Genomic DNA, 16678 nt, shown 5'->3' on the forward strand with positions numbered 1-16678 from the left:
TAAGAAGCAAATCTATGTGGTCTGTTGACAAAATAACAGGTCTGCATACCAGCAACATGCCCCACACACCCACACACCCACGCACACACACACACACACACACACACACACACACACACACACACACACACACACACACACACACACACACACACACACACACACACACACACACTCAGAAGAAGTATTGAGGTACATGGAAATAAACAAACAGAAAATGGTATTTGTAGAAGGAACACAGCTATTTTCACACTATTCATTATGGTGTACTGTGTATGGTGAACAGCGTTTTGTACTGCAATTGTGGCAAAATGCCTTAAAGAACATGAATTGTTTAGAGAATGCCCTGAAACATTACAGCCATTAGATTAAACCAAAATGTAAGAAGTTTCACATTTATGGTTTCATCAGCAGACAAAAGAAGCTAAAGGTTTTCTATGACATGAGTGTTAACTACTCTTTTTGAAAGGCGTTTTTGGCTGAGCACGCTGTCATTAGGTGGTGAGAAATGTTGCTGGTGTCATCAGTAAGATTGTGAAATAGGTTTCTGCGGCAGCTTGCAGTTCTGCCCAGAACAAAATGACAGTGTCTTGAATTCTGTATGAGCACCACCAACACGTGCTTTAATGAGCTACTTCACTGTCGAGTGATACCAGACTAATGCAGCGTTAGATTTATACTGTATGTGGATCAAATAAAACTCCTTACACTAGGATCACTAGTTTTACGCAATAATTAAAAGGACACAAATAGTTTAAAACCACATTAAGCTGCTATTTCTGAATAAATATTATTGGGTTAAGTTAAACCATAACGGTTAGGGTTACCAAAAAAATCCCACAGGATTAATATTAATAATAACAAAAAGAAAAGAAATGTGAGGTCCATCCACGAGGGTCATATTTCAACTCTGTTCTGTCAGTTCACTCATGTAGTAAGACTGCCAGTAATGTAGCTGCAAACACTTTTATGGGGAGACACTACAGGCTATTGGGCTAGTTGCCTCCTACACTTGTCTACTGTCAGACTATTGGAAAGAAAACAACCAAAATACATAACAAGGTTTTCACGCTACTACACATTGCCTATCTGCATCTTTAGATTTCTACTAAATTTACCAAATATTAGCATTAGTAAATGCGTCTTTTGCATAATTAAGCATAAATCGTAAAAATCTTGTAATCAAGAAAAAATAAATAACTTTACTAAGTTAGTAAAATGTAAGTAAACAACTGAGGAAGTTTCATTGAGATATCTATTAGTTTAAATTTGTACCCTATTAACCTGCAGTGTTCTGGAATCTAACGATGCACATCTGTCAGGGCTGTTTTCTCAAAATTCGTTTTTTTTCTCATCTGCTGAAAGCTTTCATACACCAAACGTTCCACTTTCATTCCAAGCTGTGCTCTGTACTGTACTGTAATATAAATAACTGTAATATGTTATATATTTTGAGCCTGGTGTTATCCAATGTTCATATTTGTGTTTGGAAATGTATGCAAATTAGCACAGATTTCATGAGATTTGCATGTTAAAACACAAAACTTCAGAAATCTTATTCTAAGTAAGGGAATATAATTGAAAACAACATTTTGGTGCTTCAGTCACTCAAACATAATACCAAGTTCCAGTATGTATTACCTAGAATACAATTAAACCACTATTATATACTATTATTACAGTTTTAAATTAAAGCAATAATAAGATTTTGTTGTGTGTTGATTACAAAATCCAGTTATGTTTTTATGTTACCACAACATTAATCAGTGCTTTAAGGCTTTATAAGCGTCACATAAATGTACAGTGGGGACCCTATGCTCACAGGGAGTTTTTGTAAGTTATAGCCTACTGCTACTCTTGTGCTCCTGTTGAAATATGTTATGGCTGTTTAGTAATCTGGTTTTGTATGAAATTTGGGTAGGAGTTTAAAAAGAAGCAAAAAGGAAGACAAAATTTAGCTATGCTATCCTGTGAAAGGCAAGTGATATGCACATCTGCGTATGGAGGGATTAAACAGCTCAATTCAAAGTGGCTCTATCCAACACTAGAGAAAAACAATCCGTCTAAGTATTGTTTCCAAAGTAGAAGAGTTGTTGGTAGAGTGTGGCTAATCCAGAAGCTCCTTGAAACTTTTCAAAACAGTCATCATAAAGCTTCAACTATTTCCTTTTGCACTCATTCCTATTTGTTGAATGTTTGAATGCTCCAAAAATTGAAAAAAGGCAAGGACAAACTCGGGTACAGGACAAGCAGATGGTGGACGGGGAGCGAGGAGGTGAGAACTGAGCCGGTTTTCCACAGGGACAGCATGCAGTCGACCAATTTGTAAATCAAATTAGTCACAAAAATAAGACAGATTGTTTTCATGGTCAACATGGATTCTGATTGTAAATGATTGGGCCTGCCATAGAAAATATTTAGCCACCTTTTTGATTTCAGTGACCTTCAAACAGATATGCTCGAAGCACCGTGGTCTGATTTGTCCCTGAGAATCCCATCAATTTGTTTTGTCAGATATAATTCAGAAAAGAAGTCTGTGGCTGTTTGTTGTTCAGGAAATAACACTGGAGTGAAAGAAGGTCGAAAGCCAGTCTCTGTCATTAATCAGCTATTGTCCAAAAATTATTGCACATTAAATAGCTGCCATGGGGAAAATTAACTGTTTTACTCTGAAATTATCTGAAATTATAAGCACTTGTGCCTCTGCGAAGGCTGCACAACCTCTTACCTTTGTTATCTATAAATAATGGAAAATATTTGTTAAAGGTTCATCTTTATATGAATAACACTTTTTGTCAAATTAACTCAGTTGTCTCACTGCTGGACTAATTATTATAAACCCTGCTGTTGATATATTCTAGTTATGTACTGTATTATATTATAGCATATGTTATATGATACCATATTACATTGATATTCTATTTTATGTTACATTTCTGTACTACAAGTTATATTATACTATATATTATAATGCTGCACTATACTCTATACTACTTTATATTACTTAATACTATTATATTATATTACTACACTACTGCATCTTACACTCTCTCATTTCCCTTTGCCGCTTTATCATAATGTACCATATTTTACTGTATTTTGTTAACATGACTCTTGCTCTTTATTCTATAACATTAATATAGACAAACACTGAGTTCCGTCACTTATATCATATATTAGCCTGTACACTACATAGACCTAATGGCTCTACTGCTTTTACTCACACCACTTTATCAGCATCATTCACTTCACAATTTTTTCTTTCATACTCTTGTATTTGTATGTATGTGTGATTTGATTTTATTCTATTTTAGTTTATGTAGATCTGCTATTTTATCTCTGATACTTTCTATACTTTATTCATTTCTGTTGTTTCTATTGTTTTCTTCTGCAACAAACACATTTCCCCGATGAGGTTCAATAAAGGTGTATCTTATCTTACATTATCGCATTTTAAAATAGTTCATGAGAAAATATATTCGATTCTGGATAAATCCTAGATCCACTTGGATTCAGTTCAGTTCTAAACACAAATACTTCATCAACTGCTAAATAACAAATCATAAACAAATTAGATTGGAACAAAAAAAATAATACATGGCTGAGGAGAAATAAATAAAATCCAATAAGATCTAGCTTTTCAGTTAAAAAACACAGCTGTTTCTGTCAGCGGGATATTTGGGCTCAAAGAAGCAATAACTGTCGCCTACTTGTGCGGTGGAGCAGCAGCAGCTTCAAAGTCGACTCTGTCTATTAAAAATATTCTATATCCACTATAACTGTGGCATAAAGCTGGCAGGAAGTCATCTAAAATGAGGTCTGATATACAAAGATGAAATAAGATGAAACTTTGACTCCCATCGGGGGAGAATATTTGGAGCATGCAATCATCTTCTCCGTGAGTGGTAATGTGGAGCAGCTTGATACACAAAACCAAGTAGACTGCTTATTACATCCTCTAATTAGGCGGGCACTTAATTGAGCACCAATTACTCATTATCATATTGTGTCTTTAAAATATTAGGTATTCTAAATAGGCTGAAGCCCAATTATTTATTACAAAGTGATCCATCCTTCCATATACCTATGTGCATATATTACCAGAGTTGTTCTTGCAGCTAGGGCCGGCTGTATATAGCATCCTGTGTGCCCCTTTGAGGACTTTACATTACTGGAACTTACGCCCAGGACATGTCCAGCCTCCCTTAGTACAAAAGCATAAGCAGGGAATTGTTTATCATATGGCTTAAAATTAAACAATCAACTCTATTTATATTTATTTTCAATTAAAGAACAGATATAAGTATTTAGCATAAGTCAAGTCAAGAACTGTATAATGTACGTGTATTTACACTTCCATAAATCTTGTATAAATGACACAGAAATTAAAAATGAAATATCCAGTGGTGGAGTAGTAGTAAGTAAGTACAATTACTCAAGTACGGCACTTAAGGACAATTTTGAGGTACTTTATTTGAAAAAAAAAAAATTCTACTACACAACATTTGCCTAATAACTTTAGTTATTTATGTTATCTGCACAAACGACCCACTGACTCACTACTGATACACGTGCACACGGACCCTCTGCCCCTAACTCACCTTCACCCTCCCCCTCCTACACTACACACGCCCCCTGTTCAGTCGCCCCTGAGGCACAGAACAACATCCACACCATCAAAACCAGAATTTCACACAAACAAATTACACCCAGGACTGTTTTTAGACCACACTGTGTTTTCAACATTCCTTTAGAAAGACATAATGAGCGCATGTTCAACACAGACATTAAAATAGCTGTGCTGAACGTGCGCTCTCTTTTAAACAAATCCTTTATCATTAACGATGTAATTTTAGATAACAACCTAGACAGCATTCTCCTTACAGAGACATGGCTTGGCACTGATGCACCTGTTGTTCTCACTGAGGCTTCCCCACCAAATTTTAACTTTTATTTTCTATTAGAGAGGGACAAAAAGGAGGCGGAACTGCGTCAATCACCAAAGACACCATGTTGTCAAATGAAGTCTTTTTAACAAATATTTATAACTTGAGTATCATGCCATTGTTTTTAGCAGCCCCCCCCCCCCCCCCCCCATCCTCTGCATGACAGTCTACAGACCACCCCGCTATTCCGCCTCTTTAACAGTGAATTCTCAGAGCTACTGTCAATAACACATAGCACTTATAACAGAATACTAATAACCGGTGATTCTAATTCACACATAGATAATTCCTCAGATCCTATGTCAAGAGAATTTTTAAACCTTCTTTATTGCCTTGATTTTAATCAACATGTCACGCAGCCGACCCACAGCAGGGGGCGCACCTTGGACCTGGTCATAACCTATGGCCTGTCCGTTGGTGCGCCCTCTGTTGTGGACCTGGCTGTGTCTGACCATTTTTGTGTGTTTTTTACAATCACCAGTTTTAAGCAGCAGGAGGCCCCAGTGAGAACAGTGAGGAAACGCTATCTAACTTCTGAAGTGGCTGCAAATTTCATCCAGATTTTACAGAGCACTGCAGAAATTTTACCAGCACCATGTGTTTTATTGTTGACAATTTTAACCATAAAATAAAATCAACGCTGGACTTGGTGGCTCCACTCTCAATATAAAAAAGTATTACAAGACAGACACCCCCATGGAGAAATGCAGAAACTAAAAAACTAAAGAGAAACTGCAGGAGTGCTGAGAGGAGATGGAGAAAATAAAACTGACACAATTGACCTTTTAACAAACAAAAGTTTTAATAGATCCTCCAAAACACCAACTGACGCCCTTTGTGAGGACTTCGCAGACCACTTCAGAAATCCAATCAATGACATCAGATCGAGTCTTTTACCCCAACAGATTTCCAATGTTGACACACCTGGATCATTGATTTTACCCGAGGAAACACTGGAGAGTTTTGCCCTGGTTGATGCGGGGACACTTGGTCCAGGCCTCTCCCAAGTAAAGTCCACAACCTGCCTATTAGATCCAATTCCCACACCGTTTTTTAAAACACTTTGTGGATACTTTGAGGATCAGCTGTTATACATGATGAATTGCTCTCTTCAGGCTGGGGGTCTTCCCGGCCTCCTTTAAAACGGCGGTGGTGAAGCCCCTTCTAAAGAAGAGCAACTTAGATCCCAACACATTTAATAATTATCGGCCTGTATCCAACTTACCGTGTTTAAGTAAAATTTTGGAAAAACTTGTTTTCAATACAGTAGACCATCACATTTTATTAGATAGACTGAAGAACCTGGTCGGCCTCTCTGGAACTGTTCTTAACTGGTTAATTTCTTACCTCACAGATCGACACTTGTAAGTAAGTATGGATGTACATGTTCCTCAGAAACCCACAAAATAAAGTGTGGTGTTCCCCAAGGGTCAATTTAAGGTCAAACTCTTTTTAATCTTTAAATGCTTCCCCTTGGGGACGTCATCAGGAGGCACGGCATCAGCTTTCATAGTTATGCTGACGATATGCAACTGTATATTGCCGTGTCTCCTGATGACACAGGGCCTACTGATGTCCTTTTTTAACTGCATTTTAAGACATGGATGGCAGGGAATTTCCTACAGCTCAACCAGGACAAAACAGAGATTTTACTCATTGGTCCTGAGGGCCAGAAAGAGAAACTTTTACCAAAGTTAAAGAATTTTAAACTATCACAAACTGTAAAAAATCTGGGTGTGATTTTTGACTCTGAGCTCAGTTTTATTCCACACATCAAAAATATAACGAAAATAGGTTTTAACCATCTTAAGAACATTGCCAGAGTTCGTCTGTTTCTTTCTCAGGCCAGCATGGAGGTGCAGATGCATGCTTTTATCTCTTGTCGTTTAGACTACTGTAATGCCCTGCTCTCTGGCTTTCCCAAAAAGAACATTTCGGAGGGTTGGGTTCTTTTAACTTTCTTCTCCTGATTTTATTTGATGTTTCTCTTTTTCTGTACATCTCTGTAAGGCACTTTGCAAAACTTTTCTGTATGAAAAGCGCCATTTAAATAAAGGTTGATTTTATTTGATTTGATGTTACAATTATAGATTAAAAATACAAAATATAATCAACATATAAATGATGATATCAATAACAGTTCATTGATCCCCAGGTGGAAAATTCACAAGTTACCCAGCAGTTTTCTAAAGTAATATATTCAATATTTATGAATAAATTGAAACTAGCCTTACATTTACCAGCTGCAATATTAAAGTAATGTACACATTAATGTACCAATACTCATAATCCACTAATATAATATTAACATTATTCTGAAATCAACAATTCTGTGAAATTAGCACTTTTACTTTTGAGGCTAATACCTTTGAACAAAGATCTGAGTAGTTCAGAATCCATCCCTGACTATGGAGTCTCAGATACATGTCTTGAAGATGAAGTTGCCAGCTTTGCACATTCTAATCAAAACCAGGTTGATTCTTGAATGCATTTGCACCCAGGTTACTTCCACATTAGCTTAAAATTTACAAACTGTAACAGTAAATACTTATTGTATGCTCCCCATGCTCGAGTTGCATTATTTCAAGATGAGTAGCTGACATGCCCTCTCTAGTTTTTACTGAGTTAGTCAGATTTGCACTTGTAGTTACCAAAAGATAAATCAACAGTGGTGGAAGAAGTACTCAGAGCTTTAACTTAAGTAATACCACACTGTAGAAATACTCTGTTACAAGTAGAAGTTCTGCATTCAAAATGTAACTTAGTAAAAGTACAAAAGCATTAGCGTCAAAATGTACTTAAAGTACAAAAGTAAAATAGCAAATGGCACATTTTAGAATATTATATTATCAGATTATCCTAATTGATAAATGAATCTAAATATAACTTTAATGTTGTAGCTGATAAAGGTGGGGCAATAACAATATATAGTATTTGGTTTGTTGATAAAAGTGTGTATTAATAATCTTAATCTATAAAGTAGCTAGTGACTAAGGTTACCGCATAAATGTAGAGCAGTAAAAAGTATTTCCATTTCAGAGGACTGTATAAATGTATAATGACGCAATATTAGTTAGTGGGGAGCAGTGGTTTAGTTCAACCACTGCCCACCAGCTAATATTGCGTCATTATACATTCCCGTAGTAAGCAGAAAAAATCCAAATACACTTAGATAACATTAGGATACATTTGTTAGCAAACAGTTGGGTACGTAGTTACACATCTAGCAGGAATGAGCAGCAGTCTCCCTGCTCTTGTTCTTCTTTGCCACACTTTGGTCTGCCAACAGTAAGAGAAGCGAAAGTACCTGGGCCATATTTTGCTTGTTAAATATCTGATTTTTTTTCATCATCACTCACTCTTTAATATGTGGAGTTGGAGTTGTGCAGGAGTGCTAACTCTCAGTGGGTACATTTTTATATATAAATTTACTTAAATACAATTTTGGATTATTTTAGGTGTATGTTTGAAAAGTGAAAAAGTTTGGTTTAATTTTATTTTGCTACAAAGTGCTCTTTGTTCAAATGGTGCTAAGCTGGAGTCATTAAGAATTATATTTCGTTTTAGTGGATGCTATTTCAAAAAGCAAGTAACCAGTAGGTCCTAAGTAAAGCATATTTTACGGTTAAAACATTTCCAATGTTGGCCTGTGAATGTTCTCATTCGTCCAGGTCATCGTTATCCTCAAAGCAATTTCAGTCAAAAACAATGTTGAATATCACATATCTAAAAATGTTCGCAAAAATATTACATTTAGAGAAACTGACCTGTTACTAATATTCAAACATCCAAAATAAATCTAAGAACGAACAGTATTTATTAATTTGCTGATTATCATAGCTAAATTTTATATTTATAAAATGAAATAGTCCTATTTCAAGAAATCGCCCTCCTATATCTTTCAGAAAATCAGATCTAAATTCACATTTTGAAATGGTATCAACTACTTAAAAAAAACAAAAAACAAAAAACAATTGATCTATGCAGATGTTATAATTCCATAACAAATTAGGTAAATCCTTATGTCTGTTCATGATTGTGTTGAAATGTATGTAGACTTTATCTTATGTTATGGTTTTGTATTATTGTACAAATGTCCTCTACTTTTATTTGTTTCTTCTTTTTCTTGTTTGTGAATCCTGTTGTTTCTTGTGCGAACATTTTGACAATTTGAAGTGAATGTACATTTAAAAAAAAGATGTTAATTGAAAAAATAAAAACAACAACTGCTGGAACTGTTCACGTCTTCTACCACGACGATTGACGGACTTTTGATTGGACCAATCACAGCTCACGTTTCACGTTCAGTGACGTACGGTAATGCGTCAACGTCACTAAGGCGGCTGTACCCTACAGTCTGTAGGACGTACCGGCAGAGGCTGTACCTTGTTTTGTGCTTGTTGAATGCTCCTCGCTCTGGAAAGGTACAGGCTCTACACATTAAACGTTAACAAATGATTGTGAAAGTGTAGTAGTATAAAGTAGTAGCAGTTGCAGATATTAAACAGGTTCTTGGTTTATATTCGAAACATTGTTTTGATGCACAACAGTGTTAGCCAGCGAGCTAACGCTAGGCTAGAGTATTGAGGTGTATTGAGAAGACACCTTTAACTTACTTTCAGATAACGTGTTAGTTTGTCGATGACTTACATTTGTCTCATGCCAGGTATCATCATGTCGAAGCAGCCGCTGGGGAAGACATTATTGAGGAATGTGATCCGCCACACAGATGCCCACAACAAGGTGCGTTTGAGTCCATGTGCTAGTGTGAGAAAGTGGGTTTATTCCACCGTGCTAAAACTGAGACATGTTAACAGAACAACAGCCCTGACAAAACCTGTGTTTATTTTTGTGGTAAGCTGCTTTTTCAATTGAATGATCATTTTGGAGGCTGTAGTCTGAGGTGCTGTTGGATTGTATTGCGTTAAACTGATGTTTCTCTATTTTGGCTACCCTCATTGATATAAGGCTGGACACCATCTTTTAAAGCCTAAGATGTAGACTCAGATTGATTATTGTATAAGAAGCAGAAATGCAGCTTGTCTGCACTGTTCAGAGCAGCTGGACCTATGTAATTTGGCAATTGAGGAAAACAAAACACTTACACGATTAATGTAGCTGGCAGTTTTCTGTGCAGCAGATGCGTTAGGTTTGTCACCTGAAGCTATTTCTGATGCACTCTGGTTACTATTGAAGATATGACTTTAGATAACGGATGTTTGGCAGCCTTTGCAGCTTCACAAACTGAATTTGCAGGTGTTTTTGAGAAATGTATACAACCCCTTTAAGTAAATTAATCCTGTATGCTTTTGCGAATCCAAATAAAGTTTTCACAGGGTGTGTGTGTGAGAGTGTTAGTGTAAGTTGCCTTGGTAGTTTTTAATGTACTTACTTTTCTTGACCCACTGCAGATCCAGGAGGAGATGGAGATGTGGAAAATGCGAGGCTGGGAGGTCAACACGTCCCACCACAAATATTTGCCAGATACAAAGAGCGTGAGGTAGGAACAGTGAATGTCTCAGTTTAATTTGAGCTACCTCAACCTAAGTGACACCAAAGCTCATTTGGGAGTATGTTTCATTATTCAGCTCTCAATTTGGAGAGCTGTTACTGTATGTTGTCATTTGATTTATTGGTGATGGTTGTTTTAAAGGGGCCAAATGCACTGTGATCGAGTGCCAGATCAGCCTAGAGACCTGAGTCGAAGCAGAGAGCGAGTCTCAGAGTATGAAAACAGAGAGGCCCGATACTGGAGTCGAAAACTGTATGACTTTGAGGCCAATGATTCTGACAGGTACAGTACATTATTACAGCTAAATATGTTTTATTTTTTTTGCACTTCATGGGAAATAACTTTAGAAAATCTCAAAATGGCTAATTTCTGAAATGTGACCAGACAAAAGTAGATGTTTTTCCCCCCTAATAGTATTGTACGCAGTGCACACTATATTGTAAATGTAGGGGAGTTAGAAAGATTGACAAATATAAATTTTATGTGTTCACATCACAGGTGGGGACATAGTGGCTTCAAGGAGCTTTATCCGGAGGAGTTTGAAAGCGACAGGTAAGCAAAATTCAACACAGCATCAAATAAGCACGGGATAAGAAATGAGCTAGCCAGATATTTGGCAATGTACCTCCATAAAGTTGAGGTTCATGTGGGAGGAATATCAAAAAAATATATTGTCACTGTCTCATATCAGCCAACAACCTTCATTAAATATAATTCAACCCAATTTAATGAATACAGTATTATATTATCAGTAGTGTTTCAGTCCTCACACAACCACCTCAGTGATCATGCACATTTTAATAAAACAAATATGGCATTAGATCCTCCTTGCTTGGTGACGCCATGCAATCTTTTCTTTAAAGCAGGCTGTCTGTTTGAGGTCAAAGCTAAAATGACCCTGATGACATCACAAAGGCTTATTTTTTCAGACTTTAGAAAGCTCCTCCAGAGCCCCAGAAGAGTACTAGCGGAGGAGTACTCACCAAACTTTATGTGTAAAATTCAGTGGATTGCCCCTCTACACCATTATATCATACCTGCTATACCTGTCTAGCCTACATTTATTTTGTTCTATTTGTCTTTTCTTTAGTGAAAAAAACAGTGGCTCAAAGAAGATTGGACGCCACAAAATGAAAAAGTCCAAGTCTACCACAGAAGCAAGCTTATCAAAACGATCGAAAAAATCCTTTCGAAAGAAGAAAAAGAAGAAGAAGAAGAAAGATGAGGAGGAAAAGCACAAGAAAGCAGAGTGCTCAAGCAGCAGCAGCAGCGATGACAGCAGCGATACCAAAGACAAGCAGCGGAGGAAAAGGACTAAAAGTCAACACAAAAACAAGAAAATGTCAAAAAGCAGAGGGAAAAACCTGGACAGCAGCTCAGGCGACAGTAATAATGAAGGAGACAGGGAGAGGCGGACTAAAAGGCGCAAAAAACGAAAGCAGGACTCCCACAAAGACTCGGATTCGGGGCCAAACTCAAAAAAGAGCAGGAAGAACTGGAGAGCAGCAGGTGAGAAGAGCTCAGATAGTTCTGGAGACTGAGGTTCAAAGACATGGACAGACACACAGTTCAGGTAACGACCAACAAGACCTCTGCAGATTCCTTTTTCCTCACCTTAACTTCACAGAGGAGGGCTTTCCTCTGTAGGGCCATTCAATATTGTACTTTATTAGACATCAACAAACCTCATCCACCTATGCAGTGGCTTGAAGCACACTGTACGGCAGTGCTGGCAGCATGAAGAGGGAAGGTGGGATATCCACCACCTGCCTCATTAACAATTCGGTCAGCTGCAGGCTCATTGATTCATCATTGACTCCCACCTCAGACTGTCTGCCTCACATGGAGACCTGTCCTCGGTTGACCAGGTTTTCTTTACAGCACACTTTATTCAAGAAACAAGACAAATTATGCAACTTTCCTTATCAATTATGATAGAATATGCATTTGCTTTTATTGTGTTGTTTTAGTTTTTGTAAATTTTAATATTTGTATTAAGCACATTGTCATAGCTGAAAAATAAATATCTATTTTGCAGTTTTAAATATTTTTTGGGTTATTTAAAAAAGATGGTATATACTTTTTTTTTAACAAGTCAAGTAATATTCCTTTTTCTCTCTCATTTTTAACAAATCCCATCGAAAGACCAAAACCAACAATGAATTAATTTGACTAAAAAGTATTGTCTGTGTAGCTTCATATTTCTTACTGACTGCATTTAATTCTGTGTAGTCACTTAGAAATATGGGGTATGGGGAAAATGCCCCCCCCCCATCAGCAGCAGTAAACGTCTATATGGAAGCTAGCCACGTTAGCTGTGCAACATGCTGGCTAACAGGTTAACTTCCAAAATAAACAGCATAAAAGGGGCCAAACTCACAGCTTCCAGTTTAAGCCTGTGTGTACCATCATGACCAATAGGGAAGTCAGGATTCTTCTACGTAGACAAATCCCGGAAATTCTGAGAAATCTTTAATAGCGACCGACACCCTTGCGATCAGAGCTGAGCACAGCAGAGCTCACGTCTATATGCAAATACTTCATTATTTGACACTTTGGTATTATTACACGTGACTATAAAACACTATAACTACATTCATAGGTCAGAAAAGACGGAAAAGCATCATAGGTCCTCTTTAATGTGTACATTAGAGGTTCCATTAACATAGTAAAGTTTAAGTAAGTATTTTTTTCACGTGTTTGTATTTTTAAAATGTAAACACAAATAGAAGCCAGCCTTGTCCTTTAACGGGAATGGTAATACATGTTGAACTAAGTGTCACAGACCTCACATTGATTCCTAAACTTACTGTAGCATAAATGTTTGAACCACAGCTTCTACCCAACATCTAACTTCTGCATGCGTATGGAGCCAAATACAGAAATGCAATGAGGTGGAAGTTTAAATCTAGATAAGTGAGTTAATCATTTATATTTTAACACCTGGAAATAACCTCTGGCATGAGAAAAAAAAAAAATTCCGAATTAAGGCGTCATGGTTCTTTTGATTTGTCGGGCTGTTTGTGCAGAAATACACAGGGTGGCTTCCCCTCCGTAGGCCATCATGGATCAAAGACTGCAGTCCTGTACCAGTTTGAACATGCAGACCTTTTATGATGCAGAATATATACCTTAATAGGCTGCTACTCATGATCAAAGTGAATCAATTTAGTGATCAACTTTTCTGTTGAAGAGCAGAAAGGTTGCTTTGCAATAATTTCCCTTGGGATAAATAAAGCATCTTGAATCTTGAATGTAGTACTTTGGGTGAATTTAATGCCTGAGAAAAAGATTCAAAACACCAAAAAAAAAATGCCCTGAACATAAAAATTTAACACAACACTAATAAACAACACTATTCAAAATATATCATCATCATGTATTGCCTCTGGTCAGTTTCTCCCTACACACTTGTCAGACTACATTTGTATTCCTCATTTTTCTTTAAAATAAATAAATTAATAAATCCGGTAACAAGTAGAAGACCTGTGCCATCTGTGTATTTTTAGATAATCTGATGCTGAAGGAAGTGTTGGTAAACCATTTTGAAAGTGTGTGTGTAGAAGAGAAGCCTGAAGCACTTTACTGAGTAAGTGTCAATAGGCTAAGTGTTCTCTCTGAGCAGCAGAGTGTGGGCTGTGTTGAGCTTGGCTGCAACTGCCCGAATCTTGGAAAAGGAAAAAAGGAAATGAAATCGGGCTGGTCAAATCAGTTTTGACTGAGGTTTTTAAAACACACTGTCAAGGTTAATAAGCATTTGGCTAGAGGGCCAAATCCCAAATTGAGCGCATTTCATGGCTGCATGTATCTAGTTAGGACAACTTATACATATATTAATTATCTAGGAAAAAAACTATTTAGGGCTTTGCTACATTATGACAAAAATATGTTCACTTCATACTATAGCATTCCACAAATGGTTTAGAGGGCAGCAGTAATGGTGTTCCATAATTAACAAAATTCTTATTTACAGTTTTTAGCAATGTTATAGCGCCATAGAAAAAACGCCACTTTGGTCAAGGCAGAGTATCTCAACATTAGCTGATGGATTGCCACTGTAAAGACATTCATGGTTCCCAGAGGATATCCTTAACAACCATATATGGTTTGACGTGAAATGTTTAAACGACTATTGGATAGATTGCCATGAAAAAAATAAAATGTACAGACATTCATGTCGCTATCAACATGAGTTGTAACATGGGTTGGAGATCCTCTGCCCTTCGTGCTAATGTTAGCATACAAACAAGCTAAACGTAACAGCTAAACTTGTGTTCCTCTGCTGCAGACTATGGAGAGAACATCTCTGACTTACAAAGTCTCTCTGTGTTCAGCTCTTGGTACTTGGTATCTGATATGTGGTTTATTTCACTCAGCCAGCCTTACCTACTGCTTTTAGACATAGGAGCTGTGATAAGTTATTGCTCATGCAAACCACATCTCTCCTGCTCTTGCTATTTCACATTAAAAGCTTTCCATCGGCGAACTGGCGGGATACTTTCATTGTGATTCTGCACTATTTGCTCAGCAGATCAGTTTGAAACATTGCAGGGAGAAATAGTACAAAGAATAACATCTACAGTGAGCTGAAAATGGCTGCAGGCGACAGGCTGTTACTGTGGTTTGTGACTAAAAAACTAGTGTGTGCTGAGTAGCTCCTGGCCTGGTCCCCTACTAGGAAAAAAACCTAATTCTGAGTATGTTAGTGGGCTCACGTAGCTCAAAGCACTACAGCGTCACAAAATCCCTAATATGGCGGCAGACACATCAGTCATGTTTAGAAATGAATGCAAATAAAAGTTGCATCATGCTACAAACTAAATAATCAAATCATTTTGCAACTCATACTGTAGCCGTTTCTCCATACAGGGTGTAAGTCGATGCCTATTACTGAAGGGCTCAGCAGCAGCTTTAGGAAAATGTCTGTTTTTATCTTAATTTATGGTTTAGATTCCATCTTTTCTATAAAGTGTTTGAATCTATTCCATTTTCAGGAGACAAACAATATGTGCTGATAAGAAAAGATTAAATGGGAAGTATGTTAAAGGTGCTCTGAAAAATTGTCTCCACATGGCTCTCAGCTCAAGACGTAGGTTTTATCATATTGGGTTGCATGTATCATAACAAACAAACGGAGAAACTCTGATTACAACACACACAGAGGGAGAGTGACTTCCTTCCACTATACTATATCTCCACATAGCAAATAGTTGTTTGCTGCTTGATGTTCTGAATATCGAGTACAGTGCCTTGAACTTCAGAAAAGCAGTCATACAAACATCAAATGTACGTAGGTGCAAGGCTTCTGGAAAACCAGCAACTAAAGGATCTTATTGGAATCGTAACATTGCAGTTTGCAGGTGTTGTTTTTCCGCAGATATCATGTTTAAGTAAGATAACAACGAACCAAACTCAGAAAATAATGATACAAAGGTTGTCATTCATGTCTGAGTTTCAGCACACTTGGAATATGGTTTGTTGAAAAAAAAGTAGTGGTATTGTGGAGCACACAGCGTGGTTAGCACAGATAAGACTTTGCATGTTATATCCACTAAACCATGTTCAGATTGGACTTTTCAAACCGCATTACTATGCATTAAACATAAAGTGGGATCTTCAGTGAAAAGAACCACCCTCACCAAGTCGAGGCACATTTCCTTTGCAGTCGCTCAGAACTGCTGATGAGACACAACGAGCTTTGCTGTACCCCGAGCGTTCGCCAGTTTGGCTGCTCTGGCCAATTTTGAAGGCTGGGAGAAGTCTCAGCCTCCTCCTGCCTAAGCAGATTTTGTGTTGAATAATGGCTGCACATAGGAGCACTTCTCCTGCTGTGAGAAATGGTCAGCAGCACATCTCCACAGTGGAAACCAGAGGTAGATAATGAGGGGATTGACAGGAGATGTAAAATGCATGCACCACAAATTAACAGCTGAGCCTAAACATCTAAAAGTTAAGTTTTATTCTCGCTGGGGAAAAAAAACAATATTTCAGGCTAAAATGTGAATGTGTTTTGACAAAAATTGGTTTAGAATGATGATGGAAAAAAGAGGGGATGACCTGTTCTTAGTGTGAGTCCTCTCAGTCACTGAGGATGCAAATAGGAGATTGAGGAGGATTGAAAACCTCCAGTGTGACTTATCTCTCTGCTCCATGTTTTATCTCTTTGCTGTCCACGCAGCTCAGTTTCATCTCAGCCTGTGCTAAGTAGCTGTAATCAGAG

General features: G+C 37.4%; 1 protein-coding gene across 1 annotated transcript; it reads left to right on the top strand.

Moving 5' to 3' along the window:
• The first annotated feature begins 9297 nt into the window (after nucleotides 1-9297).
• On the top strand, nucleotides 9298-12401 carry nkapd1 (NKAP domain containing 1). Its single transcript, XM_083914524.1, has 6 exons — nucleotides 9298-9370; nucleotides 9613-9689; nucleotides 10358-10446; nucleotides 10600-10740; nucleotides 10957-11010; nucleotides 11549-12401. The coding sequence occupies exons 2-6, from the start codon at nucleotides 9621-9623 to the stop codon at nucleotides 11997-11999; spliced, it is 804 nt and encodes a 267-aa protein (XP_083770650.1). The 5' UTR covers nucleotides 9298-9370; nucleotides 9613-9620; the 3' UTR covers nucleotides 12000-12401.
• The last annotated feature ends 4277 nt before the right edge of the window (nucleotides 12402-16678 follow it).

This window comes from Echiichthys vipera, assembly GCF_963691815.1.
Source record: "Echiichthys vipera genome assembly, chromosome: 5".
In the NCBI taxonomy this organism is placed as follows: domain Eukaryota; kingdom Metazoa; phylum Chordata; class Actinopteri; order Perciformes; family Trachinidae; genus Echiichthys; species Echiichthys vipera.

Bases quoted from the DNA above. Each gene is read 5' to 3' on its own strand.
- nkapd1 (XM_083914524.1), top strand. From the start codon at position 9,621: ATGTCGAAGCAGCCGCTGGGGAAGACATTATTGAGGAATGTGATCCGC. The intron at 9,690-10,357 runs GTGCGTTTGAGT...GACCCACTGCAG, and splicing joins ACACAGATGCCCACAACAAG to ATCCAGGAGGAGATGGAGAT. The intron at 10,741-10,956 runs GTACAGTACATT...TTCACATCACAG, and splicing joins GAGGCCAATGATTCTGACAG to GTGGGGACATAGTGGCTTCA.